The sequence below is a fragment of the Rhinatrema bivittatum genome, chromosome 2 (genome assembly GCF_901001135.1).
Source record: "Rhinatrema bivittatum chromosome 2, aRhiBiv1.1, whole genome shotgun sequence".
NCBI lineage: Eukaryota > Metazoa > Chordata > Amphibia > Gymnophiona > Rhinatrematidae > Rhinatrema > Rhinatrema bivittatum.
Window position 1 is genome coordinate 329866749 of NC_042616.1, and position 27873 is coordinate 329894621.

Here is a 27873-nt window from a genome sequence, read left to right on the forward strand (position 1 = left end):
TAAAAACTATGTCGTGGGGTTCAGATTGGTTGCTCACTGGCAAAAGTTGCCCCAAGGTAGGACAGGTTTCAATTCTTGGGACAGTTAGCGCTGGGAATGCTGCAAAGGCCATGTTCACAGATACAGAAGGGGGAACACCCCATCCATCACACAATGGTGGCAAATGGTCGCTAGACCTAGGACCCAAGCTTTCTGGGTTCTAGAAAGAGACACAGATTGTTTAACCAGTCTGAGGACTGCAACCATAATTACAGGCTAAAGCTGGGAGAAAGAAATAAAAACTAGGGGAAAATCCCTGGGTAGGTCCAAATGAGCTTTCATGATGGCATGGCCCAACAGAGGCTGAGCTAGAAGCCCAATGAGCAGGAGGAAACTGCAGGACCAAAAATAAATTTAAAAATAGAAGTGTTAAAAAGCTATACTGATTGCAACTACATATAGCTCCTTAAAGGGTCCACTTTCAAATGGATCCAGCTAGCAATATCCTTTCTTAGCCAGCTAGATCAAAGCTTTTGAAACTTGACTGAGCTGAGTAGCTACATTTAGATAAGTTTCACTATGTGGCTAAATTTAGCCAGCCAAATTTTGGGCAGGCCCAGGGGTGGGGCTAGGTTTGGAGGGGAGAGAAATTTAGGTGGATAGACTGATTTTCAGCACAGATCTGGATGGCCAAATCTAGGCACGGAAATAGCAGTCTTAAATCTGACTAGTCAGACTTCCTGTCTCCCTCATGTAATTTTTAAATTAAAGTCCCCACCCTTCCTCCTACTTAATTTAGGGAAAAAAGTCCCCATGACCAGTCTTCCCTGCTTCCCTGCTATCAAAAAAAGTACCTATCACGGATCTTCTCCCTTCCTCCCTCTGAGGTCTTAAAAAGGAAAGAATGAGGGCTGGAGATACCCCATGCCATCCTGTCCTAGCAACAACTGGGTAGTGATCTACATAGATTTGTGTGCTCCTGATAAGATGTGCCCTTGATCAGTCAATCATTCAAGTAGGAAAACATATGCACCCACAGTTTACATAGATGTAATGCAAATAATTCACAGTGCTGATGCTAGGTATACTCTCCTGATCTCATCAATATCTAGAAGAACTCAAAAGTATGTTCCTGCTATGACTGCAGCTTAAACTAAAAGAAGGAAACAAAAAATTGAATGTAGTATGAGGGACAGATGTGAGTAAAATGTGTATACAGTAAGTTGTGAGACTGATATATCAATATATGCAGTACTTTTATTTATGACAAGAGTAGTCCATGGGGTAAAGTGTTAAAGTAAAAACTGAACACATTTTCAAAGTGTCAAAATATCTTCATAGGAAGGAATAGGAGCTGCATGACTATGGCAGTACTGTGGTCCAAATTCTATGTCTGATATTTGCTGGAGGTGAATAAATGGCATGTATCTATTTTGGGAGTTTGTGGGCATAGCTATAGGCTGAAGAGAGGGGGTTAGTGGAGCATCTATGCTAACTTCTCTTGCATGCAATCATATCTTTTATTAGGGGGCGGGGGGTGACTTTGACATCTTCGTCTTTTTGCCAAATATCTACTTTTATGGTTCACATTTTTAGGTCTATTCTCCCTACAGAGAATAAAAACAATTTAACTGAATCAAGCCCTTAAGGATGATTACAGAATTACCACATCCTTACTCAGTGATAACGGATGCCATTTTGAATCACTTACATTTCTGATACTAGAACAAGGTTATTTCTTTTTGTTACCAGCCTTTACTAGAGGTTGGTTCCTTCCACATCCCCTTCCCCCCCTCCCCACCCAAGAATGCTCGCAGCATCCACACTCTGTATCAGAACGAGGACAGAACTGTAGGCTGATCAAAGCAAGAGATCTTTAGTACAGTAATTGGAACTTCAGCTAAACACATTTGAACAGAACAAATTGAAGACTCCTCTAGGGAGAATTTCAAGAACTCTCCTTCAGGAGCGTGAGTGTCTACTCAAAGTGACAGTATACTACAAACAATATCAAAATGTCCTACCTGGGAAGAGGTTGGCAAGTCTGACTGGAGGTTGATTGGTATCAAGGGTTAGTTTGTGATTTGCAATTTTTGAAGGTTGGCCCGGTAAGCAAACTAACTTCAAAGGCAGTCGAAACTTGCACAAGACAACTTGAGGTACACCTGTAATAAAGTATAATCCTCTATATCATAAGAAATGATGGTGAAACCGAACGATGGTATATAAAACTTGACAAATAAATAAATAAATAACAGTCATTTTATCTATAAAAATAAACACTAAGCAAAAGAGAAGGTTATCTAATCTACAAGAAGAAATGGTCCTTAGCATGGACTGTTATATTAGAATAGGGTTTTATAGGGTATGATTGAACTTTTCTTGGTTCCACAAGCATCAGAAGCCCTTAAAGTGTTAACAAATGAATCACAATGGCATATATACTGAAAATTACAGGTTAGCTAAAAGAACAATAAAATGAACATTAAATCAACCCTCAAGAAAACTGCTCACAAGCTCACATAATGGGAGAAGAATTCCTGAATTGTGACTACAGTCACCCATGTTCTACCCAACTCTCTGGTGCCTCAAAAAGTAAGCAGGATGCTATTTCCAGAGTAGAATTGCCAGCAAAGTTGCACAGAATACATGAGTGTGAGTCAACATGGTCTAACAATTCTCATGACATCCCTGTCTCCTTATTCAAGCAGAAAACCTGGGGGAAAGGTGTGCAAATTGAATTTACTTGTAACTTTGAGGGCTCTAAAATTAAACAAAACTAAAAAAGCAGGTTTGAAGTTGTTCTTTTCTCATTTGATAGTGATGCAATGCAAAATCATAAATATGTGATGTGTGGTGATTGAAAAACTATACAATTAGAATAGTTTAATTAGAAATTAATACAGTTGTAATACACATTGTGGCATACATGCCACAATGTGTATTACAACATACATACCACAACTCCAATATTAGTATTCTGCAATATTAGTATTCTGCAAGCTGGAAATTTATTTTATTTATTTCTTTTATATACCGACATTCGATCGAAATATCACATCGGTTTACAGGAAACTGAGAGATAGGGCGGGGTCCGCCCTATTTTACATTATAACATGGTAGATCATAACTATATTACATTAAAACATGGTAACAGTATAACATGGTAGATTATAACTATATTACATTATAACATGGTAACAGTATAACATGGAAGATTATGACTATATTACATTATAACATGGTACCGTTATAACATGGTAACAATGTTCGCAATGACATGGTAAGCATTCAGTTATGACTTAAGTGGCAGGAGGGATTAAAAAATTGAGGAGAGGAAGGCGGTATAAGTAATTTAACATAAATAGTATATAATAATTGCTGGGAGGTGGGCAGTGGGGTGTAAGGTCGGGGGGGGGGGAGATCAGGGGTGTGTGGGTGGGTCAGGGGAGGGTCGGGGGGGGGGTGAGATGAATTCTGGAAGGGTAAGGTGCGTGTAGGTGGGTTAAGTGTCTGGTGGAAAGGCTTTTATGAACAGCCATGTTTTGAGATGTTTTTTGAAGACTTGCGATGAGGGTTCATTTCTGAGCTGGGGGGGGAGGGAATTCTTCCTAACAGATTCTTCATAACTCGGAGCTCTTAGAATCCATCATCCCTCTAAATGTGTGCTGTACTACTTTACTTTGGCATATGATATTTTCTAGTAGATGCCAATGCACCAATCTTACACACCTCAATGGAAATAAAGCTCAGCCATTCATGAGCTGATGCCCCACAATTATTTCTTTGTATATTTCCACAAAAATATAACACAGAGGTCAGTATTCAAAGGGTTATTCCAGTAACTTTTAGAATTACCCAAACAAAATCCAATATCTGAAAAATGTCCACCACTTCCAGGCTAAATTATGTGTACAAAATTTACCTGTCTAAAAAAGGAACTGTACAAGCACAGAAGTGATGGCAGAAAAGGACCTAGACTGCCAAGGTCAGGGCTCTTGTTGGTTACTGTTTGAGTCCAATTTCCTTTCACCCCCTGCCATCGAAACAGAGAGCAATGTTGGAATTGTATCAGAAGTTTGGTATCAGGCTTTTTGGTTAAGGGTAGTAACTGCCACATCAAGCAAGTTACCCCCATGCTTATTTGTTTTCCAGACTATACAGTTCAATGTCCTTGTTGGTTTTGTCTGAATCCAATTCCTCTTTTCCCCCTGTTGTTGAAGCAGCGAGCAATGATGGAGTTGCATCAACAGTATGAAGGCTTAAATTGTTAAGGGTAGTAGCTGCTACATCAGCAAGTTACCCACATGCCTCTTATTTCATTCCCCTCCCTCTTGCCTTTAGGGATCCACAGTGTTTATCCTATGCTGTTTTGAATTCTTGCACCATTTTTGTCTTCACCACCTCCTCCAGAAGGGCATTCTGGGCGTCCACCACCCTCTCCGTGAAGAAATATTTCCTGGCATTGATTCTGAGTCGTCCACCCTGGAATTTCATTTCATGACCCCTAGTTCTATTGGTTTCTTTCCAGCAGAAAAGCTTTGTTGTTGATTGTACATCATTAAAACCTTTCAAGTATCTGAAGGTCTGTATCATATCTCCCCTGCTCCTCCAGGGTATCCATATTTAGGTCCTTCAACCTCATAAGTCATTTGATGGAGACCTCCCACCATTTTGGTCGCCCTTCTCTGGACTGCCTCCATCCTGTCTCTTTTGAGATACAGTCTCCAGAACAGAAGGAATTTTTAAACCAGTTTCTGTTTCTTCAGAATTCAATGTAAAAAGGATTTTCCTTGTTTCTCTTGCAAGTGAAAAATGGTAAACGACTTCAAACATACAAACTTTTAAAGAACCCTACCAAACATCATGAAACACAGTGTGGCAGAATTCACCACAAAATCTTTCTATCCACTTATTTTTCAAGGCAAGGACTTAAAACTCATTACATGTTTCGGCATACATACATAGCAGATTATTTTTGTATTATGCTTGTATTAATGATTTGATATTTTTAACTTCTTGTCAGTCAAATTAAAAAATAATGTAACACTTTACGAAGCAGCAGTGTTATATTGGCTAGGCTCTTTTTCAGATTTGAGATTGCAGAGAGTACAACTGACGATGTAGCGAAGGCAATTGTAAATTGTGAAGTTCCTCAGGGCTCAGTGCTGTTCTCTTTATTATTTAATGTTTACATGCAGCCTTTGGCACATTTGATAAAAGATTTGGGATTAAAATATATGCTGTATACAGATAATACTCAGATTCTCTGTGATCTGGGAGTAAATCGGATAAATAAATTGTCTCAGTTTATGGCAATTTTAGAGGGGGTTAAGAATTGGAAAAGATTTAATAAATTGTTTCTCAGTCCTCAGAAAACTGGATAAGATACTTTATGAATTTGACAACTCCTGCTCTATTTTGAGATGGTCACCTGCTTTAATTAAAACCATGGGAAAAAAGTCCCAGGGATTATTTTAGAATTGAAGTTAACAATGCAAAGTCAAGTGAACAACCTAGTGAAAATCTCTTACTGGCAGCTATGGATAATCCGCAGTTCATGGCAATTGGACTAGTATGATTCCCTTTTAGCTGGGGTTAAAAAGAAACAATTGATTAGACTTCACTGAGTACAGATTATAGCGGCATGATTTGTTATGAAACTGTCAGATCATGTTTCACCTGCTCTTAAACAACTTCACTGGTTGCCATTAAGGTCTAGAATTGGGTTTGAAATCTTAAATCAGATACATAGCATGATCTATGGATCAGGTCCACAATACTTGTGGGACAGGTTAAAGGTGTACAAGCCTAGCTGAGCCTTACGCTCGTCCCAGGGCTTACAACATTAACAGACACCACATTGTTTTTAATGCAAAAAGGGCATTTTGCCATTGGGCCAAATCTGTGGAATCCCCTTCCAAAAGAACATAAGAGTGTCAGGGGAATTTTTGACATTCAGCAAACTAGGTAATATATGGTTTTATTGTAATCTATGTTTTTACTTTGTAAGCTGCTCAGAGTTTTCTGGAGAGTTGAGCAACTAAAACTGAAATAATAAATAAGATAAATTTAAAAAGTACTTACTGAAAGAAAAATATATTCTCCACTATATCTATAACATTGTGTTTATGATCCAGTGTGAGTCACAAATTGGCTAAAAATATCTGTCATCACTGTTCAGAAAAGTGCAATGGAGAACTCTTTCATGGCCTATAAAAGTAAATTTAGACCAGACATAAGGAACTCCAAACCAGTAGCAAATTCTGGTCTCCAGAACTTCCTTGATCCTTTCCGGTTCTCTCTGACTATATTCCCTGCATCATTTACAGCAGTGCTTGAAACTATCCAACTCATGTAACTTTAATACAGTAATGATAGGGAGCAAACCATACAGGAAAACAAAATAATTGTCCTTTCAGTGAACAAAAGAAAGCTTGTGTCTCCATAACACACTCTTTGCAGATCAGGCATATAAAAAAAATCTATCACTGTTTGAAATAAGATACCACATGTATATAGCCGATTTAAACAGTATATCTCTTTCACTCACTACAGGTGAAGCTGAACTTTCAACCCACTGATGCACATAGCTTGATTATATTATTATAAAAAATGCCTGTGTTGTGTGTTAAAAACAAGAGGCCAGCATTGGCTCTGCATTTGACATGTGTAACAGCATAAACTTAATGGATCCTGGAGTTTAGCTATGCCTTAGGACATTACTTAGCCAAGGCATTGGGATGTACTTGCCCTAATATGGCTATTACTGAACATGGCTGTACAGTGTTTCCCCTCACCCACCTCTAAGCTGATTGGGAGGGAGAAAGAATACCAGGAAAACTTTCTGGGCCTGTGGTCACAATTGGCCAATTGCAGTGGCAAGTTGTTTTGCCACCAGTGGTCGGGAAAATGGATGTTGGTGGGGGGCATAAGCAAATTCAGAGGCAGGCCAGTGATCAAGAAGCCTACTTAGGTTAGTTTCTGGTTGTCCCTACCATCTTCTGGCCATATCAGAGCTTCTACAACCAGGATGAGATCTTCCCCTTCATACTCCTTATACATACATGAGAATGCCAGTGAGGTTTGGACACACCTGAATTCAATGAACTAGGTCAAACATACCATATAGGTGAAGAACAAATTGGCAAAGGAGCGGCTTCTGACTATCATGCTCCACTATTGGAGGGGTAGAGTTTTTACAACTTCCAACCCTAAAGCAGGCAGGTGGATCTACATCCACCTGCAAATGACTATGACTGACAATGACTAGAGTTCTTTTGGTGATGCTGCTGTATACTTATGCTGAAGTTTAGAATTTGAGTGCCATATTATTATAATACTATAACCTGTGTGGTTTATTATAGCAGTATATTTAACCTTTAGACCATGTCTATCCATATGGGCAGAAAATTTGCTTTTAAAAATAACCTCAGTCATTTTTCCTGGCACCAATATCAGGCTTATTAGTCTATAGATTTCTGGCTCTGTGTGGCATTATTCTGAGGGTACATGGAGCAGAGGCTAAGGTTTGTCTAATAGGACTGGATCAAGCTGCCAGAAAATCCTTTCTGCTTGCTGAATTGAAAATGCATGGTAGTTCCATTAAAACAAGCTAAGGGACTAAAGCACCAGAGTGGCAGTATGTAGTAAGAGTTAGCTGCTATTTTATACCAATCGGGAACAAACTTTCTAAACAGCAACTTAAATAATAATCCATACGTAAAGCTAAAAAAATAGTTTTCTTAAGTTTCCAAAACAAATTAATCCAAAGCCATACTGCACTATTTTATTTTTGTGTTTGCCTCATTGGTTTCCCTCTTTGAGTCAAATAAAAAAAGGTCCATGCAGAACTAATTGAGCCAAGTTTCTGGCACTTATGGACACACATGTGGATCCAAAAATATATATCCATTGAAAATTTGTTGTAGACAAGGGTCTGTGTGCGAGTGACCCCATTTTCCTCCATAAACCGTGTAGGACCAGGCTAGATGCCTGGTCCACCTTAAATCCCCAAAAGAGAAAATGCTCTATGGGTGGGGCCCTGCTGGCAGGAGGAGCTCAGAGGGCGAAACCAGAGAGAGGGGAATAAGCTGAAAGCCTGGCTGGGATAAAGAGGCCCCCATCCCTCCAGGAGTAGGAGTTCCTGAATCGCTCTGGAAAGTTGTGTGTACAGAAGACTGAGAAGGTAGGCAGTGCTATAAAGTTTATTTTGCTGCGTGAAGTTAATAAAGTGAAATTGCAAGAGAAAAGGCTAGAGTCAGTGTTTACTGCTCCAGTCCAGAGGATTTTGCTCATCCAATCCTCACATATGATGCCAGGAGGATTTTTTTTTCTCTAAAACCTGGTACAGAGAAAACCCCAAAGCATCCAGAAAAAAGAAAGAAAAGTTTGTTTGTGGTGTGGCCTGCTAGTAACAGTTGAAGGCAAAAGGGTGTGGCTTGCAGAGCACACTGAAGCCAAGCAGCACTGCTAGAACTGCAGAGAACAGCGAGAGAGAAAAAAATGGAGAGAAGAGTGAAAACTGCCTTTAAAGCAGAGAGCAGTTGGTGGGGCCTGGAGAGAAGCAGGTTTAGGCTTTTTTGTGGACTAAAGGGACAAATTCTGTCCAAAGTGAGGACCTGTATCAAAGTATAGTAAGAGCCAATGAGGTAGGTTTTGTTTTACTTATTTTTTCCTTTTTGGAAAAATAAAGTGAGGCAGAAAAAAAAGGACCACAGTTGTGTACTGGGCTGAAACAGGGCATGTGTCCAGTGTGATGTGGCGATCAGAAAAGCAAGCAGAATGTTAGGAATTATTAGGAAGGGAATGAAAAATAAAACAGAGGATGTCATAATACCTCTCTCGCTCCATGATGAGACCACACCTTGAATACTGTGTGCAATTCTGTTCATCGCATCTCAAAAAGGATATAGCTGCACTGGAGAAAGTACAGAGAAGGGCGACCAAAATGATAAGGGTCATGGAACGTCTGCCCTTTGAGGAAAAGCTAAAGAAGTTAGGGCTGTTCAGTTTGGAGAAGAGACGACTCAGGGGAGATATGACAGAAGTCTGCAAAATCATGCAAGGACTTGAATAAGTTAATGTAAATCTGTTATTTATTCTCTCAGATAACAGAAGGACCAGGGGGCACTCCATGAAGTTAGCAAGTAGTTCATTTAAAATAAATGGAAGAAAATTCTTTTTCACTCAGCACATAGTTAAACTCTGGAATTCATTGCCAGGGAATGCGGTTTTAGCAGTTAGTGTTACTGAGTTTAAAAAAGGTTTGGATAAGTTCCTAGAGGTTAAATCCATAAACTGCTATTATGGTAATTAATAAGCAATAGTAGCTTGGGATCTGGGTACTTGCCAGGTACTTGCAACTTGGATTGGCCACTGTTGGAAACAGGACACTGGGTTTGATGGACCTTGATCTGACCCAGTATGGCATTTCTTATGTTCTTATAGACGGAAGAGATCACTGGGTGTGCACAGGGCCTAGCCCCAATAAGCTCAGGCTCTAAAGAGGAAAAAAAAAGGGAAAGCAGCACCAAAGTGCAGCAGTCTGGAGGCATGACTGAAGGAAGTTTGCAAGCGTCAATTTAGATCCTCCGGGAAAGAGAAAGGAAGTATCAGGAGAGCTTCAGATAGAGCCAGCTATCCTGGGTTTAAGGTTTAAAGGATCCTAGAAGCAAACAATGCTATTCTTGCCACCTTTACAAAGAAGAGCTTACACTGTCTGAGAGTAAAGAAACACACTGGAAATTATCCTGAGAAAGCCACTGCAGAGAACCCGATGGTAGCGCAGCAGCTGAAGGATGCATTTGACTACAGCTCAACCCGGCAGGAGAAGTGCCAAGGGTTAGATCCTGCAAGAACTGTGTTGGAAGAAACAGAGAGCTCATGGTGGAGCCTTGTACCCGTACCAGGAAGGGATAACCCAGGATGCTCAGAAGGGGCACCATAGGGTGACCTGCAGGGTACAGGCCAATTAGCCTAGCACGGACACAACAGGGAAGCCAGATGGAGCTGCTGCCACCGAGACCCCAGGGGGAGGAATTGCCGTGATCCTAGAAGAAAGCACAGTGAAGACCCCAGTGGGAGATGCTGCAGGGACTCCTGAAGGAGGCACAATGAAAATGCCAGTGGGAGGTGCAGTAGAGATTACAGAGGAGGAAACCGCAGAGATCCCAGAGGGAAGCACTGTGAAGACACTAGCAACTGGGAGATATAGAGGAGCCAAGAAGTAGCGCTACAAAGGAGACACCAGATGCCAGGAAGTACTCACAGCTGCTAATAGAGGAATCAGCACTTGATGTCCTCCAGCTAATTTAAAAAGCTCCCTCATGGAATTTGAACCCGGAGCCAGCAAAGGAATCAGTAAAAAAACTTGGGGTATACACTACACAAATGGCACACTGTGTGATGGTGGTAGTGCTGTCTAGGGTAACCCTAGTAGGAGGGGCTGAGCATGACCCTAGAACCCCGGGCCCAAGCCTAGCAAACAGGAGGCCAGATAAGGGGGAGTGGCAATGTGAAGCACTTCCCTGGTTAGAATCCAGGGGGACAGAGGATGCTTGGGCCAATGAGCACAAACTGAGAGGAGGGGTATATGAGAGAGTGTCCCCTATTTTCCCCTATAAACTTTTATAAGACCAGGCTAGATACCTGGTTCACCTTAAATCCCCAAAAGGGAGAATGCTTTATGGGCAGGATCCTGCTGGGCAGGAGGAGCTCAAAGGGCATAACCAGTGAGAGGGGAATAAGTGTGTAAGCCCAGCTGGAATAGAGAGGAGTAGGAGCTTCCGAACCACTCTAGAAAGTTGTGTGTACAGAAGACTGAGGAGGTAGGCAGTGTTGTGAAGTTTATTTTGCTGTGTGAAGTTAAAGTGAAATTGCAAGAGAAAAGGCTAGAGTCAGAGTGTTTACTGCTCCAGTCCACAGGATTTTTCTTGGCCAGTCCTCACAGACACAGACATGGTGATCTCATAAGCCTTTTTCTCTTTGGAAACTAGGTATTAGAGCTGGCCACTGGTGGGTCTTGAAAATAAAACAGCATAAATATTAAAATATAATCACAACTATAAAGAAGTAAATGTTTCATGGAACAGATATGATTTGAAAAGTTTTCTAAAAGATTTATAATCATCTATTTGACGTAGTTATAAGGGAAGACTATTCCATAGTGTGGAGACAATCTGGGAGAAGGCCCTAAAATGGGTCTTCTTCAAGAGAGAAACTTTTTCACTAAGAAGAGCCAACAAATGCGAGCCCGATACAATAAATTAATTGGATAGTACCAACATAGCTAAGTATTATAAACCAAAATGAGAATCTTAAATTAGATCCTTTGTTCAATTGGAAGCCAATGCACGGCCTGGAAAACTATTGAAATATGTTCTTTAAGTGGTGACCCAGAATCCAGATGAGCCTGCAGCATTCAACAAGATTTGCAAGGCACTAAGCTGACATTTCAGCAAACCAATATACAAAGCATTGCAATTCCTCTGAATACTGATTTTCTTTTAAACATTTGCTATGATATTGTATTATTTCTATGTTGTAATCTGCCTAAAACAAGTGTACTGGGAGACAAAATGGCCGCCGACGAGTGAGCAGCGGAAAGCGGAGCTCCGTGGTGACTTTCCTTTTCTTTTCTCCTTAAAAGATTTCCTATTACATTTTCTCTAAATTCGTTTGGTGGTACAATGCCACACACGAAACGTAAGGCGAAAATTAAAGAGGTTACCTCTACCCCGATTCAAACATTACATCAGCCACGGATAGAGGAGCTTTTCGCTGGCCTGTTGCAGCAAACGCCGGAAGGAGGGGCCGTTGGAGGAGACGACGGAGAGCAGCTGTTGAGCCTTCTGGCCACATAAACATCTTTGAGCCCCGGCGCGCCAAAAACCCCCGAGGCACCGCTTAAGAAATTAGAGCCGGACATTAACATCTCTGCACTGCTGGAAAACAAAACAACTCTCCAGGTAGGAGAAGCCCAGAGAGGAAGGGAAGGATTTCCTAATTCCTCGGTGAGTTTAGATGAGTCTAACTCCGGGGCCCTACGGGTTGAAAAACCTCAGGAAACCAGTGAAGGTAACTCTCTTTTTCTGAAGCCTGAAATGAGAAAAGAGAAAGAAATACGGGTGGTTTGTGACTCTTTACACTCCATAACCCCCAATGTGACTTTGGAACATATACTAAATGCTATTTCTACTATGGAAAAATCTATAGCCTCCCTAACTGTTACAGATAGGGAAAGTATTGACTTGAGTCATGGATTAGAAAAGAGGCTGGAGAAAATTGAATTATTAACATCTGTATTGGAAAATAAGACAACAGAAATGGAAAAGATTCAGATGAATTTGATCAAATCTGAGTCTATACAAATGACCAAAATGGAAAATCTGGAAAATCTTGTTAAAAGGAATAACATAAGGATTTTAAATTTCCCTAAGATGAGATTATTGTCACATATCATGAATTGCTCAGATGCTATCGCATAAATGTTCTAAAATTCGCTGAACAGGATATTCCTAAAATAAAAAGAATATACTATATACCCCAGCCAACCGAAGAGAAATTCCAATCAGATCGCAGGGAGAATATGGAGGATTCCTATGACCTGACTAACATCCTGGAAAAATTCTTGGAATTGGAAGTGAAGGAGAGAGCCACTCTTTTTGTTCAATTTGATTCATCTGTTGAAAGAGACTTAATTTTGAAGTTGTTCTTTCGAAATCAAGATCATAAATTTTATGGTTTTCCCGTGAAAGTTTTCCCTGACCTCACTAAACTAACCCAGTTAAGAAGACGACGATTCCTGGAAATGCGGGGGGAGGTTTTGTCCAGAGGGGGGAAATTTCTGTTGCGGTTCCCATGTCAATGTTTAATCATATATAAAGATTCCAGGTATAAGTTCAAAGAGCCAGAACAACTACGTATATACCTCGATTCTCATTCCAGTCAGCCTTAGGGAAATTAGGCATATAGAAATGTGCTCAGGTTAACTCAGAAGCTTTATGCTTAAAATGTTAAAAATGTTTAAGATTTCCTTTAATAACTGCTCTTTATCTAAAATTGTCTCCCCCATTTCTTATAATCTTTGGGCTAAATGGAAGGGATTTTTTATTTCCTGTTAATAATACTTGTTTTCCTAAAAAAGTTATTGCTTTTCCCTTACTATTTGTGAAATGCTAATACTTATCTGTAAAAATTGTGAAAATTCAATAAATAGATAATTAAAAAAAAAAAAAAATGAAACAAGTGTACTAGCAATAACATGTGGAGTATAAATTAGTGTAAATAAATAAATATCTTCAATGATACCATAAAATGCTATTCCAAAGAATGCACAAAAACAAAGAGGATCCCAGGTAGCAGCATAAGACACACTGAGGTTGATATTTAAAAAATCTGATTATAGCTGGGTAAATCTTAGACATTCAACATTCTCCCTTCACCTGCCTAAATTTGTGGAGGTGTTACCTGCACAAATATAGCCAGGTAAGAAAGGAGTCAGAGTGTTCCTGGGATGGGCTTTTTAAATGTAGCCAAGTAGCGTGATATTCAGCGCTATCCAGCTACATTTGTGCAAATAACTTTTTTCAAATAAATATCTCTTCTAAAGCTACCCACACAAAATGTGTGGGGGCAGATTTAGCTGGCTAAGTGCTGTAGAATTTCCTGATAAAGATAACTGGGCAAATCCAGCTATCTGCTTAACAGACTTTTCAATATTGACCTCACTGCAACTAAGTCCCCGATATTAAATAAAGAAGTCCATATTCAGAGGCATTTAGCTGGATAACTCACAAGGGCAGCTGCACCACTGGTACTTGCACGCATGATATAAAATTGAATGTATTTTTTCTCGCGTGCCCAATACGTGCGTTTATGGGCGCATGCGCGCTCCTTTTAAAATATGCTTGTCAGTGCACAAGGCATAGTTCAGACTGAATCTGGCAGAAGAGGAGGCAGGCACAGATAAGAAATACTGCTCTCCTCCTGCCGGTGAGAGAAAAGAGATGTGTTCCAGTGATTGGGTGGGGGGGAGATCATGACAGAGAGCACTTGATGACTTCATGCTGAAGTGCAGGGTAGGCACACCAACTCACCCTATCAAAGAGATGGCCCTAGATTCAGAACACTGTCAAATAGAATTGAAACACAGACCCTCTGTGCCAGTACCTATCAAAGCGTCTGGTTTAAAGCATCCAATTTTATTCTAAATAAATACTCACTTACCTTCAGGGTTGAGCTCTGTGGCACAATGCAGCAAAACAGGAGAGAAAGCATTGTACAACAATATAAGAAAGGATTTAGGAAAAAAGTAAACAGTTCAAATGTCATGTAGCATTCATTGTAAAACAAAGCATAACCCTCATAGAGGGATAACTCAATAAAGATTTTCAGTCTGTCTTCTGTTTATGTTATTACAGATTTACTGAGTTAAATTGCCCATATAGTAATACTGCACCATGGAATGGGGGTCCATTAAATAATTTTGTAAACAGGCTTCCTGAATCCTTAAAACATCCATAGTATTTAATCACAATAAAGGGCTTATTTCAAACATTCATAACTGAAATATAAAAAAGGAGAATATGATGGCAGATAAGGACATAAGGCCCATCTAGTCCGCTCAATTTACTTCCTGTTCCATACCATACATCCTAATTGATTACTGACTTTTCCTTCACTTCTTCGCCAGAAGAAATCCTCTATGCTTATCCCAAGCTTTCTTAAATTCCACCACTGTTTTTGCCTCTATCATCTCCCCTGGAAGATTGTTCCATGCATCCACCACTCCATCCATAAAGAAATATTTTCTTATGTTAATCCTGAGTCTACCCTCCTTGAAGTCTTCTAGTTCTAGAACTTCCTTTCCACTGGAAATGTTTACTTTTTTTATATTATGTATACCTTTCAGTTATTTGAATGTTTCTATCAAATACCTCTCCTCCAAGATACACATTTAGGTCCTTAAGTCTCATTTCTTAGGGCTTTTGGTGAACAGAGTAGGGCTTTTCTGGACTGCTCTTACTCTGACCATATGCTTCTGGAGGTTTGGCCTCCAGAACTGGACACAATACTCTACATGTGGCCTCAGCAATGAGATGTACAGCAGTGATATCACTTCCTTTTTCTACTAGTTAGGCTTCTCCCTATGCATCCTAGTATTCCTCTGCTCTAGCCACCACCTTGTTGCATTGTTTTGACACTCAGAGATCACCAGATATGATCACCCCAAGATATCTTTCCTGCTTGGTGTTTATCAATATCTCACATTCCACTGTATGTGTTACGATTCTAGCCAAGAATCCTCATAGTAAAATGAGCAACCCACTTCACTGGGAATCCCTAGAATGCTGCAGGATATTCCTGCAAAAAGGGACACGACATGACTTAAAGTTGAATATAGTTAGTTTTAATGAAACTAATCATTTACAACAAAAAGGAAGGCAATACAGCAAAACCAAGGCAATAACAAAAAAATGTAAGTTATCTATCAACAAGAGCTTACAGCAGGATAGTAACATCAGAATCAGGAACAAGAATCAGAATTCAAGCATCAGTGACCCAGTAGGGAAGCCAGCGCAAAGTGGAACTCAAATACTCACTCCAAGGACTGGATCTTGCTAGACCAATAAAGACACTGCCACTAGAGGCTCGGCACTGCCAGAAAAGAGCAAGAATTAACAGAAGGCCCAAAGAGTCCACAGTGCCACTTTCAGGCTGGAGGTGGACTCACCATAGGATCCTCAGATTACCCTACTCTAAAAGGGCAGATTTTGGAGGCCCCCAAGAACTCCAGGATCCTAAACCCACCTCAAGGAAGCAAGGTTCTGAGTCTGCATGGGGACAGAATTGGGTATGGAGCTATCCAGCCCAAATTCAGAAACAGTTGTGATTAAAGTGTTGCAACCGCCTTCACATCCTGTTGTGAACGCGGAAGTACGGTTGGTTGCTCTAGTCTAGAGGGATGTGAGCTGTTGCACCATGGTACAGCTCAGGAAGGATGGTCCCAAAAAACAAACCAGAAGCCGATCCGGTGGCATCGGTTTGGGCCCCGCAAGTGGCAACCATAACAAAGTCTCTGGAACAACTGAGACTGGAGAGACTCAAGCAGGAACTGGAGTCACTAAGACAACTGGAACCAGATTCTCCCATGCAGGAACTGATTCAAAGCTGGGCTGGAAGTATGGTACAGGATCTTGTCTTGGAAATCTAGTAGCAGGGGCAATTTCCTTTAAAGTAGTCAAATGTACTAGGACTACCAGAGGATCTAATTTATCTGGAGTAGCCAAAACTTCTGGAACTGGATTTACCTGTGTAAGAATTGGAGCTGGAGTCACAGGAACAACTGGTGCCAGATTCACTGGTGCAAGAGCTGGAGATAGAACTGCTAAGAGCTGGAACCATAGATGATAGCTCTGTTGATATAATGGGTGCTCAAGCACCTCAATACTGAGCAACCTTCTTTACAGTGACAAGGGATGGGTAATTTCTATTGAGTTTGGCGACCCCTAATGATTTTGAAAAGTTGGTTGCTATGGTTGGAACTGAATTCACCAGTGCAAGAACTAGAGTTGCTGGAAGAGGATTCATTGGTGCAAGGGGGCACGGAAACTGGGCTTTCATAAATTCCACCCAAGTTCCTTCCTCTGGCTCCCCAAACATAAGCGTCATAACAGCAACAAAGCCTTTCAAATGCTACAAGTCAGGGCTGGTACATGTCAATAGGAGATTAGCCCAGTACAAAGCTTTTCTTGCAAGGAGGCTGCAAACGAAATGCACTTTAACATTCTCAGTAGGGAATTCTTGAGGGTATCTCTAGAATCATTGATAGCACTGATCAATAAGTCCCCGGAGTCACCTCCAACTGCCATCAAATCTGTCAAAGAAGAGAGGCTCCCCTAACTGGGCCAAAGTGAAGACCATTCATGTCTGCAGCTTGAGACTAGAACAATAAAGCAAAACTTGGACCAGAGCAGAGTCTCTAGCAATAGTAGCCAGAGCATATTCAAGACAAGATTCAAACTTTTTTGCACAAAATGTAAGCATAAACCATGACAAAGTCTGAAAGCAATCTAAGACAAAAATTTCTAAATTGTTGCTACAAGTTAAAAAGCAAACTAGGGTTAGAATTCAGGTCAGGTTTTTGGAAAAAAATTCAAGAAGTATACCAAGACTAGGCTGTAGCACCTTGTTTGTAAATACTGTTAAGAGAGCATCTCTAGTTGGGATTAATCTCAGCTGTGGCAATTCCCCAAACACAGATTTCACATACAATAACTTCAAGAAAATATAACTTAACTCTCATTGAGTTCTCACTAACTTAAGTTACCCTATTTTATGGCCTAAGCCAGGATAAACCTTTAACGTGGTACAGGGTAATGCTTAGCAGAGAGAAAAAAAAACCCTCCCCAAATCAGCAAAGCTGCACTTTATGGCTAGGCTATTCTGTCACAGATCTAGCAGAGAATCCCCAGGGTAAAATACAAGCAACTCATTTAATTAAGGATCTCTGGAATCCTGCATGGCATGCCTGAAAAACAGGGACTAGACAAGACTTAAAGCTGGATAAGGATAGTTTTAATGATAGCAATCCATTATAGCAAAAAGCAAACCATGCAGCAAAACCAAGAAAGGAACAAAAATTGTAAGACCTCTATGAACAAGAACTCATGGTAGGGACAAGAACATCAGAATTGGAAATTGAGCATCAATGACCCAGACGAGAAGCCAGCCAGAGGTGGAAGTGAAATACTCAGCTTACCAAGGGCTGGGCCCTGCTGGACCAATAAAGATACAGTGAACACAGCCAGTAGGGAACTGGTAGTGCCAGACAAAGAACTGAACAGAAGACCCAAAGATCCCACTTATAGGTTGGAGGTGGATTCAACATGGGGTATCACAGTATGCACCCCAAACAGATGACCCTGAACATTTTTTAACCTAAAAATTATTTCTCAAGCACTTAACAACCCTTCAAGTTATCTTCTCATTCTGTCTACTCCCTCAAGAGTTTCCATCTGTTGTACTGTATATGTGGGAGTCATCTGCAAAAAGAAAAACTTTTCTTACTACCCTCTTGGCTATATTACTCATGAAGATATTCAACAGGATCAGCCTCGAGAAAGATCCCTAAGGCAGTCCACTCATTGATATTCTTTATTCAAAGTGAACTGTTGTCTATCACTCAAAGAGTTTTAAATCAAGTACATCACATGGATCCAACCCCCAGCCTGCTCATTTATTTATGAGCCTCCTATAAAGAACAGTATTAAATGCTTTCCTGAAATCTAAGAACAGTACATCCAGTGCATGCCCATGATCTAATTCTCTGTTCATCAAATAAAAGAAATTGAATGTTCTCACTTTTCCTTCTTTTTCTCTTTCCTTCAATAATAGATATTTTAATACTTTCTCAAATTCTTTTTTCTTTATTCCTTTCTGCCTTCTTCCATATTTCTCCTCTCCCTATTCTTCCTACCTGCCCTCCTTTTATCATTCCTCCTCCTCTCTCTCCTCCATTCTTAATCTGCTTGTTCCTACATTATCACTCTGGATTCCCTCCTCCCTCCAATTCATGGTCCTCTTCTCCATCTTCTGGCCATTCGCTCCTCTCTCTCACCTTTCTCTTTTCTCAAATCCTCCTTCCCACCTTTGCTCTCTGCTCCCCCTTGATCTTGTAGGAGCAAGGTCCAGTAACCTTCTATATGTTTGTGGCTAACTAAAATGGAGTCTCTACTGCAGTCTCGATTGCATGGGATAGTTGGCAACTTTTTCTGCACAAGAAAAACTGCTTCATACCCAGAAGGGCAAGAACAATGAAGGTCTGACTAGCTGCAAAAAAAAACCCAAAACAAAAAACAGCTAGGCTGAGGTTTACAACATTGCTCCCCAAAATCTACCAATCAGCATTCGTGAACTTCACCAGAGAAATGTTTATTTCAAATCTCTGGTGAGTGTCAGTGTCAAACTGGCTGCTGGAAAAAAAACTGGTCTTGCCGAACCAATCGGATTGTCCATCTGGAAGCTAATTGTTCTGCAGTAATGAACTAAGAAATGCAGATGAATTCATAAATAAAGAGGAGAGACAAAGGACTAGTTTTGCTTTTGGCCACATGTAATATCTTCAAAGACCCTCAAATCTCCTCTGTACACCTAGCCTCTATTGGATAGAATGCTGCAGCCCTTCAAAGAGAGCTGCAGGCTTCCCCCTAAGAGCAAGGCTGACAGCAAATTCAGAGCCTGCTAATTCAACTACCTTGACAGCTGAGATGGAGTATAGCAGACAGACCTCCTCCACAGCAGGTATGAGCCAAACACAGACTCCATTGTAAGGTGGGCATTTATGATCCTATGGGTATAGTCAGAAAATAGCTTTTGCAATTTCTAAGTGCAAGCTACAGTTGATTTGATTTGCTAGTGTCTCACTGATTTTATAGCAAACATTTTTCTATTTGTATGTAATACTTTCTGAATTCATGATACTTGTAAAATCTGACAAGTAATACGTTTTTAGCATCAAGTTCATTGTTTTACCCTAAAGAAATCCCCAATAAAATATACATTATCTAAGACAAACAGAACTGTATTATTTTCTGCTAAGCTCAGATTTGTCAAAGATAGTTTATATAAATTATTATATGCAACTGCCTTACACTGTTATCACTCTCTCCCTCTTTGTTCTCTCTTTCCTCTTATTTACGCCATACTCTCCCTTACTATTCTCCTTCCACCCATCTTCCTCTCCCTCTCTGACCATTACTCCCTCTCCTTGCTAAACCCTCTTTCCTCCCCAATGTTGCTCCCTTCTCTTACTTGTTCCTCCTTTCCCATCCCGACTTTCACCTCTCTCCCCCCCATTCTTGATCTTGTTTCTCACTCTCTCACACAGACACTCTTGTTCTATCCTCACTGCCTCTAATGCTCTTGCTCTCATCTCCTGCTGCCACCCACCACCCTCCCCTATTGCTTTTCCCTCTCACTGCAACTACAACCATCACATTCCACATACTCTCTTCCTCTCATTCTGGTTCCCCTCCTTAACATACTTGGTTTTGCTATGCTGTCTTCAACTTCAATAAAGTGCTTCTCTGCCTCTTGATTCTGACTGGTTTAGATCAACAAACTAAGTCAATCAGAAGAGGGGGATGGAAACAGCAGCAGCAACTAACAGAGTGCTACCTTGTCTGCCATTCTAGTGCTCACTGAGCTGAAAATGGGAGACAACTGAAAAGAAGCAGCCATGCAGGAGAGGGAAAAAATGTATACAACCCAGAGATCCTGGGTGCTCTCCCTGAGACCCAGAATCTGGTCTATAAACTTAGAAAATTCCCAGGTTTAGAGCTCATCATACTATTGGGCTTTGGATCACTTCGTTTGTAGGGACTACAGCTGAACTTCTCCCCTCCACTCATGCTACTGGCTTTCAAGTCACTTCCTGTGGGTGGGACATTTAGTCTTTACTTCCATCTCTTTTCTCTCATGTTGCTGGGCTTCTGATATCAAATCCTGTGCCAGTGGGTCAGCAAGTGCTTTCCCCTGCCCTTACCTACTGCTCTCGGGCCATCGGCGCCATTTTGGCTGCCACTCAAAAATGGCGCCGATGGCCCGATTAAAAAAAAAACCCACCCAACCCTTTAAAGATGACCCCTTAGCTTCTCCCATCCTCCTGATCACCCCAAAACATTTTTAAATTACCTGGTGCTCTAGTGGTGGTCCCGGGAGCGATCTCCCATTCTCGGGCCATCGGCTGCCAATCATAAAGATGGCGCCGATGGCCCTTTGCCCTTACCATATGACAGGGTATCCGTGCCATTGGCCGGCTCCTGTCACATGGTAGGAGCACTGGCTGGCCAGCGCCATCTTTAAAGTATGGGAGATCGCTCCCGGGACCACCACTAGAGCACTAGGTAATTTAAAAATGTTTTGCGGAGGGTGGGAGAAGTTAAGGGGTCATCTTTAAAGAGTCGGGTGGGTTTTTTTTTTTTAATTGGGCCATCAGCGCCATTTTTGAGTGGCAGCCAAAATGGCGCCGATGGCCCGAGAGCGGGAGATCGGTCCCCGCACCCCCACTGGACCACCAGGTACTCGTAAAAAGTTTTGAGGGGGTTCGGGGGGGTGGGGGAAGGTAAGGGGTCAATTTTAAAAGGTCGGGCCTCACTAAAAAAAAATTAACGATGTGAATCGGAACCGATTCCGATTCACATCTCCAGTGATCAGATTTTTTTCTCCCTCCAGCCGAACCCGATCGTTAAGACGATTCACATCTCTAGTATCTACACCATGGTGATATGCACCAATTACATTCAGATGAACCCTAATGGAATTGGTTTTCAAGCCAGCTTCCAACAGTTTTTTGTTGGGGGCAGGCCTTCTGCTCACACCACATGGGAAACCTCCTCAACTTCAGTCCATTTGGCCCTTTCTATTGGAAGTTTCTAGAAGCCACCAGGACCCCAAACACAACTTTTGAGAGATCTAGTAGTTGCAGAATTAACCTCTCACATCCACGTTGTGAGTGACAGGGCCTGGAGTTTGGGATGCCGCAAACTGCCTCGATCTTGTGTGATGAGATCTGGGGAAGTCCCCAAACTGATCTGTTTCCAGATGGACAACTCCATCTGACTTGGCCAACGAGGAGCTATGAGGATCATAGTATCTTTGTCTTCAGAAGCTTCAAGAGAGACGTCACTACCAGTGGAGTTGGAGACCCTTCCCTAGTGTTGGGTGAAGGCTCCCAAGGCTGGTTTGTCATGTGTCTTGTACAGGGAGCAGAAATGAGGAAGCTTCCTATTCCAATGCACTTCAAAATAGATGCTCATCCAGGCTTCCCCAAAGGTGGAAGATCTGATTCACGACTCCGTGGTCCAGAGACCATTTGTGAGGTCAGAAGGCACAACTCAGTCTGTCAGCTAAAACATTCTCCATAGTCCTATCCCATAAGAGAAGGCCCAGGACCAGATCTGAACTGCCTCCTGACACAGAAGGTAGAAGCCTATTCCTCCCTGTTTGTTGACATACCTCATCGCTACTTGGTTGTCTGTTTGAATCAGGACAACTTTGTTAGACAGTCAATCTCTGAAAGCCTATAGCATATACATGATTGCCAGGAGCTCCAGGAAGTTGATTTGGCAAATGCATTCCTGGGCAGACCAGCTACCCTAACTGCTGAGTCCATCTACATGAGCTCCCCAACCCAGGGTGGATGCATCTATGGTTAAGACATTTTGGATAGGAGGACTTTGAAAGGAAATCCCCTGTTCCAGATTTGAAATTACCTGCCACCAGGCCAAGTCCTGGAGAGGCTGAGTGACTTGGATGTGGTCCTGGAGGCTCTGCGTGGCTTCACACCACTGAGACTTTGGGGTCCATTGGGCTGTTCTCATGTACAAGTGAGCCAAGGGAGTGAAATGAACTGTTACAGCTATGAGGCCCAACAACCTCAACACGTGCCAAGCTGAGACCTGCTGGCTCTGAAGTTTTGCTGCTATGGCTATCAGGCTGATGGCTCTTTGTCGAGGTCAGGAAGGCCTTGACCTGAGCCTTGTCAAGCAGGGTTCCTATGAAGTCTAATTGTGGTGATGGAATGAAATGGGACTTTGGGTAATTGATAACAACCCCTACTGATTCCAACTCCCAGATGGTCAGGTGCATGAACCTGACGGCCCCTGCCTGAGAGGTGCTCTTGACCAGCCAATCGTCTAGATAAGGGAAGATATGCACTCCCATCCTGCACAAGTGCGCTAACACCATGACCAGGCATTTTGCAAAAACACATGTGGATGGAGATCACGTGAAATTGTGCAAGGGAGCGAATGTAGCTTGCCCTTGCTGGCTCCCTGTTTAACCATCCAGCCTTATCTATAACAGCCAAAGCGTCTATAAAGGGCCCGGACCACAGCATTAAGCATCTGAAACCTCAGAGAGGAAATTACTGTTGGCAATGTCTATGAGGACAGCGAAGAAAGAGAGAGAAAAGGACAGGGTGAGACTAAGGCCTACAGATACGCTGTCTGATGACGATATCGGGATGGCTGACTCCCCCATGCTGGCGAATTGGGCAGATATTCGGGCCGCCATGGGGGAAGCCCTGGAGCCCGAATTCAAAAAACTCTCTCACCAAATCCGAGACAGAAGATGGCCTCCAGACCATGAGGTCTGAACTCACCAACTACAGACAGTGATCGCAAAACACACTGACCGATTGGAAGACTTAGAAAACCGGTCCCGACGGTCTAATCTCCGTTTTGTGGGGCTGCCGGAGTCATTGGAGGAGTGGAACCTTCCTAAAATATTGGACGCATGGCTGACACAGGAGCTTCATCTCTCCATAGCGCGCGGCCCTCTGCATATTGAACGCTTGCATCGGTTAGGCCAGCGACAAGCGCAACAAGACCGGCTCAGAGTCATTATTGCGAAAATTTTAAATTTCGCACATAAGTAATAAAGCAAGTGGTGCGCGGTGGGAAGCCCCTGCTCTTTGAAGGTAGGAAGATATTAATTTTCCAAGACTTTTCAGCAGCCCTCTCCGCTCAGTGATGTGCTTTGTCTCCTTACTGCGCCCAGCTCCACAACTTGGGGCAGCATGCCATTTTAATTTACCCGGCCAAAGTACGCGTGTCCACACCAGGCGGCCCTCTTTGGTTCTCTGAAGCAGGAGAGCTTCGTGATTACATCGCGATGCTGGATCGGCCCGCTGCGAACGCCGGAGAGATACCGTGATTCTTACATGCCTCAGCTGCAGTCTGTTTCACTTGTTTTCTTCCCGGATCGCTACAGGATGGCTGCCATTTGGATGCCTTTTTCTGTTTTTGATTCGTCCTTTTTTTTTTAATTTTCTCTTTATGCAATTTTACAAATTTAAACAAGATTATATTCTTGAATGGAAATACAAAGAAACAATAGAAAACCAGATTTCACAAGAAAAAAAAAATCATACAATAATTCCAATTATTATTTCTTTGAGTTTAGTCCTCAATTGAGGGGGCATAGTTATACACAACCTAAGGAAATATAATAACAATACTTCAAGAAATTAAGGCCATTCACTGTAGCATTCAAGACCAATATCTTTTCAAGAGGAACCGGGTACATTGTCACAGGGTTCTATGGAGCCTACAGGGGTTTTCCCTGCCAAAAAACTGAGACAGTTGAGGGGGGTCATAAAATACATATGAATTACCATTATGCTTAATCAAGCATTTGCAAGGAAACTTAAGGAAAAAGATTCCCCCAATCTGAATCACCTGGGTCTCATTAGGAGAAAAGCCTTTCTCCTCTTTTGAGTTTCCCAGGCTACGTCCGGAAAAACCCTTACATTACATCCTAAAAACTGATCATTTCTATGTCTAAGACAACATTTCAATAACCAATCTCTATCTGGTTCCAATTTTAAATTCACAATTAAAGTAGCAGGTATCGCAAGCTCCGTATCTGAGGTCTCTAAGAAGGTAGAAATATTCAAGGGCTGGTCAACAGTAGGAACCAAAGATGTTAATCTCCATTCTGTTCTGTTGTTCTCTTTGCTTTTGGGAGATAAAAAATCTTTGAAATTAGTGGCATTTCATTATCCCCAATCTGTAGCACTTCCTGGAGATACCTTTTGAAGATATCTCTCGGGGAAATTAAAGATATCTGTGGGAAGTTTATGAATCTTAAATTCTTGCTTCTAATTGTGTTTTCCATCTGCTCCAATTTCATTGATATATTCTTCCTTTCTTTTATCATCGCAGTTTGAGTTAACTCAATGTTCTTAATTTTATCTCGATTAGTCATAATCTACTGATCCATATCCACTTGTGAATTAACCACCACTTTAACTTTATCCTCCAATTCTTTTCCTGTGTCGCTTAAAGATTTAATTTGCGACATAATGGAGACTTTCAGATCCACCAAAGTCTCCCAGATAGTTTCTAATGTAAATACAGCTGGTCTTACCACAGCAGTTGTAGATCTTTCAGGGACACCTCCTTCAGCTCCAGCAGTCTCCCTCATCAATGTTCCATTCTCTTCCCCGATCTGCCCCGTTGGCAATACTGGGCTCCTGGTCACAGTTTCTCCTTTATCGGACCCTGTAGAGCTCTGTCGATGGACTCCCTGGTCCAACGACCGTACTCCCGACTCCGGAGAGCTCCAAACTTTGGCTGGATTCTCGGGTGGTGTTCCTTGGGCAGGGCTCAAAGGTGATATCGAGCCAGGGAGAGAGGGTAGCTCATCTTCCCCTCCCCCTCTCTCCAGCGGCTGAGCCTCTGCATTCAGGTCTTTCCTCACGACGTGTGCGTCCATCGGACCAGAGACTGAAACGTTCGAGGGGGCTGCAGGGTATGGCTCACCTCTCGGTTTGCGTTTTCGTCCCATATTCAAAGAAATTGCTGCAGGAAAAAAAGTTTTATTTTCTGTTCGAGGAGCTCAAGAAACGCCGTGCACTGCTACAGATCAGCCTTCTTGGATCCGCCCGCCATCTTGATTCGTCCTTTTGATGTGTTCCCAGTTCGGGCAGTTGGAGTTTGGACAATGTCGGGAAGGTTTGGTGTTTCAGCTACACGTTGATTGGTTTGGAGGATCTCCTAACTTCAATCACCATGTACAGCATTGCTCCTCACACTGGCATACGCTTGAGGCTAACTGTTCTGGTTACAAACATTCTGAGTCCATGCAAATCTTGTTGTGTGCTGTTGTTTCACACGTGCCCTTTTTTTTTCTCACAGTGACCCTGTCATGTTTTGTTTTGCTTTTTTTTTTTTTTAATTCGGGGAGAAGGGAGTGGGGCTGGGTGGGGGGCATAGGAGCCTTTAACATCTCCTGTGATCTTGTTAGGAAGGGTTTCATAAGATCAGTTTACAGGAAGAGGGGGTTGGGGGAGGTGGGAGAGCAGGTCTGGGAGAGTGAGAGGAGAGGGGTGGGAAAGGGGAAGGTTTTCGAGTGAGGGGGGGGTGACAGGGAGCAACAGGGAGGGGGTGGGGGAAGGGGGTCTGGAGTGGGATGTTTCCTTCATTCGTTTGTGACATGTTCACGAGCAATTGGTGATAAAACGCCTGAAGGGTAGCCCATGCTGGGATGGCCATCTCTCTACCAAAGGTGGCGATGTTTTGGTCAGTTATTCCTGTTTGTATATGAGGATGGTTAGCCTGGGTACTTTTTTGTTTTCATGGAATGTTTGTGGTATTAATTCCCCCATTAAACGATCAAAGATCCTACAGGCCTTGAAGCGGAAATTGGCTGACATGGCCTTCCTTCAGGAAAGTCACCTGACTTGATGTGGAGCATGCCAAATTATGCCAGGGTTGAGTAGGGTCAGTACATTTTGCGTCTGCAGGGGTGGCCATATTAATTCGGAAGAATTTCCCACTCAAAGTCCTGAACAAAATCAAAGACCCCAATGGTCGTTACCTGATTTTAGAGGCAGAACGTAACCAAGTACCTATGGTGTTATGCTGTGCTTACGCCCCAAACGCACACCAGGCTCCTTTTTTCCAAGCGCTGCATAGGTTGCTTCTTCCATACATAGATCAGGTGATAGTGGTTGGAGGGGACTTTAATGCCCTACAAGACCCAGGGTGGGATAGGTCATCAGCAGCCTCCAATGCAGGTGTCCCAAATAAGGGGATCCGTCTTTTGGAAACTGCTTTGCATCTGGTTGATTCCTGGAGAACGTTTCACCCCTTTGAGGACTTTACCCATCTCTCCAGGGTGCATGCAACCCAATCTCGTCTTGACTATTTTCTGGTCAGTGCGCATTACTTTTCCAAGGTCTCCTCTGCTAGGATTCGGGACATTACTCTCTCCGACCATGCATCGATTTGGCTGGAGTTGACGGCAGCACACACTGACCCTTCTGTGAGGCAATGGCGCTATCCTTATTTTTTAGCAGAGGATATTTCTTTCCAGGCGTATTTGAAGGAGAAGTGGGCAGAGTTTGCAGCACTGAATGCCCAACACAGTGGGGATCCTATTTTGTTTTGGCACATTGCAAAGCTGGTACTAAGGGGAGATATCTCTTATTTAGCTCACAGGAGGAAATCCTTGGATAAGCGGCTTCTGTTACTAAGTGTGTAGCTCCAGAAAGCTAAACATGACTTGCTTGACTCACAGTCCCCCCCTCATACAGAATCCTATGTCTCTTTGCAAATGGCGATCAATTCCCTTTTATATCAGCGGGCGAAAAAGTGTGTCCTGTATTATCAGTTTCAGCTGTATAGGCTTGGAAATAAGTCAGGGAAAATGATGGCTAACTTGGTCAAATCAGCTAAGTGCTCCCGACATATTCCAGCTATTAGGACCTCAGGGGGCCAAGTGGTTACCAATACTCTTGACATCATGGTGTCCTTTCATGAATATTACTCTACTCTTTATGAGTCTGAAGGTTGGCACTCTGGCCACTGGGACGCTTTCTGTGAACGCCTTAATCTTCCCTCCATAAATCTGGCGCAACGTCGGCGCTTGAATGAGCCCATTACAGTTGAGGAGGTGCGGCTAGCTATTCATGGTGCTAAGAAATTAAAGGCTCCAGGACCCGACGGATATAGTTCAGAATTCTACAAATGCCTTGTGGAACCCCTTACTGACCTCCTCCCTCTGGTGTTTAATGCCTTGATAGATCTGAGGTCCTTTCCCCCTCATGGAAATAAGGTACATGTGACACTCATCCCAAAAAGCCTGGAAGAGATCCACTGATGCCGGCCGCGTACCATCCCCTCTCCTTGTTAAACATCGACCATAAACTTTTATCCAAAATTTTGGCAGCTCAACTCGGGGGTATCTTATCACATTTGGTTAAACCAGGCTAGGTGGGCTTTGTCAAGCATCGCTACACTCTCACGAACATCCGGCGGATCACTGCAGTAATGGCGCTTTGTAAGCGCTCAGATATTCCCTTCCTTATGGTGAGCTTAGATT

General features: G+C 42.3%; 1 protein-coding gene across 2 annotated transcripts in view; it reads right to left on the bottom strand.

The window, feature by feature from the left end:
- BBS9 (Bardet-Biedl syndrome 9) overlaps positions 1–27873 on the bottom strand; it is a 1052120-nt gene that overhangs the window by 534290 nt on the left and 489957 nt on the right. For both annotated transcript variants that reach the window (XM_029589776.1, XM_029589777.1), the window contains one exon: positions 2004–2144. In XM_029589776.1, coding sequence (XP_029445636.1) covers positions 2004–2144 — 141 coding nt within the window. The remainder of the gene's footprint in view (positions 1–2003; positions 2145–27873) is intronic.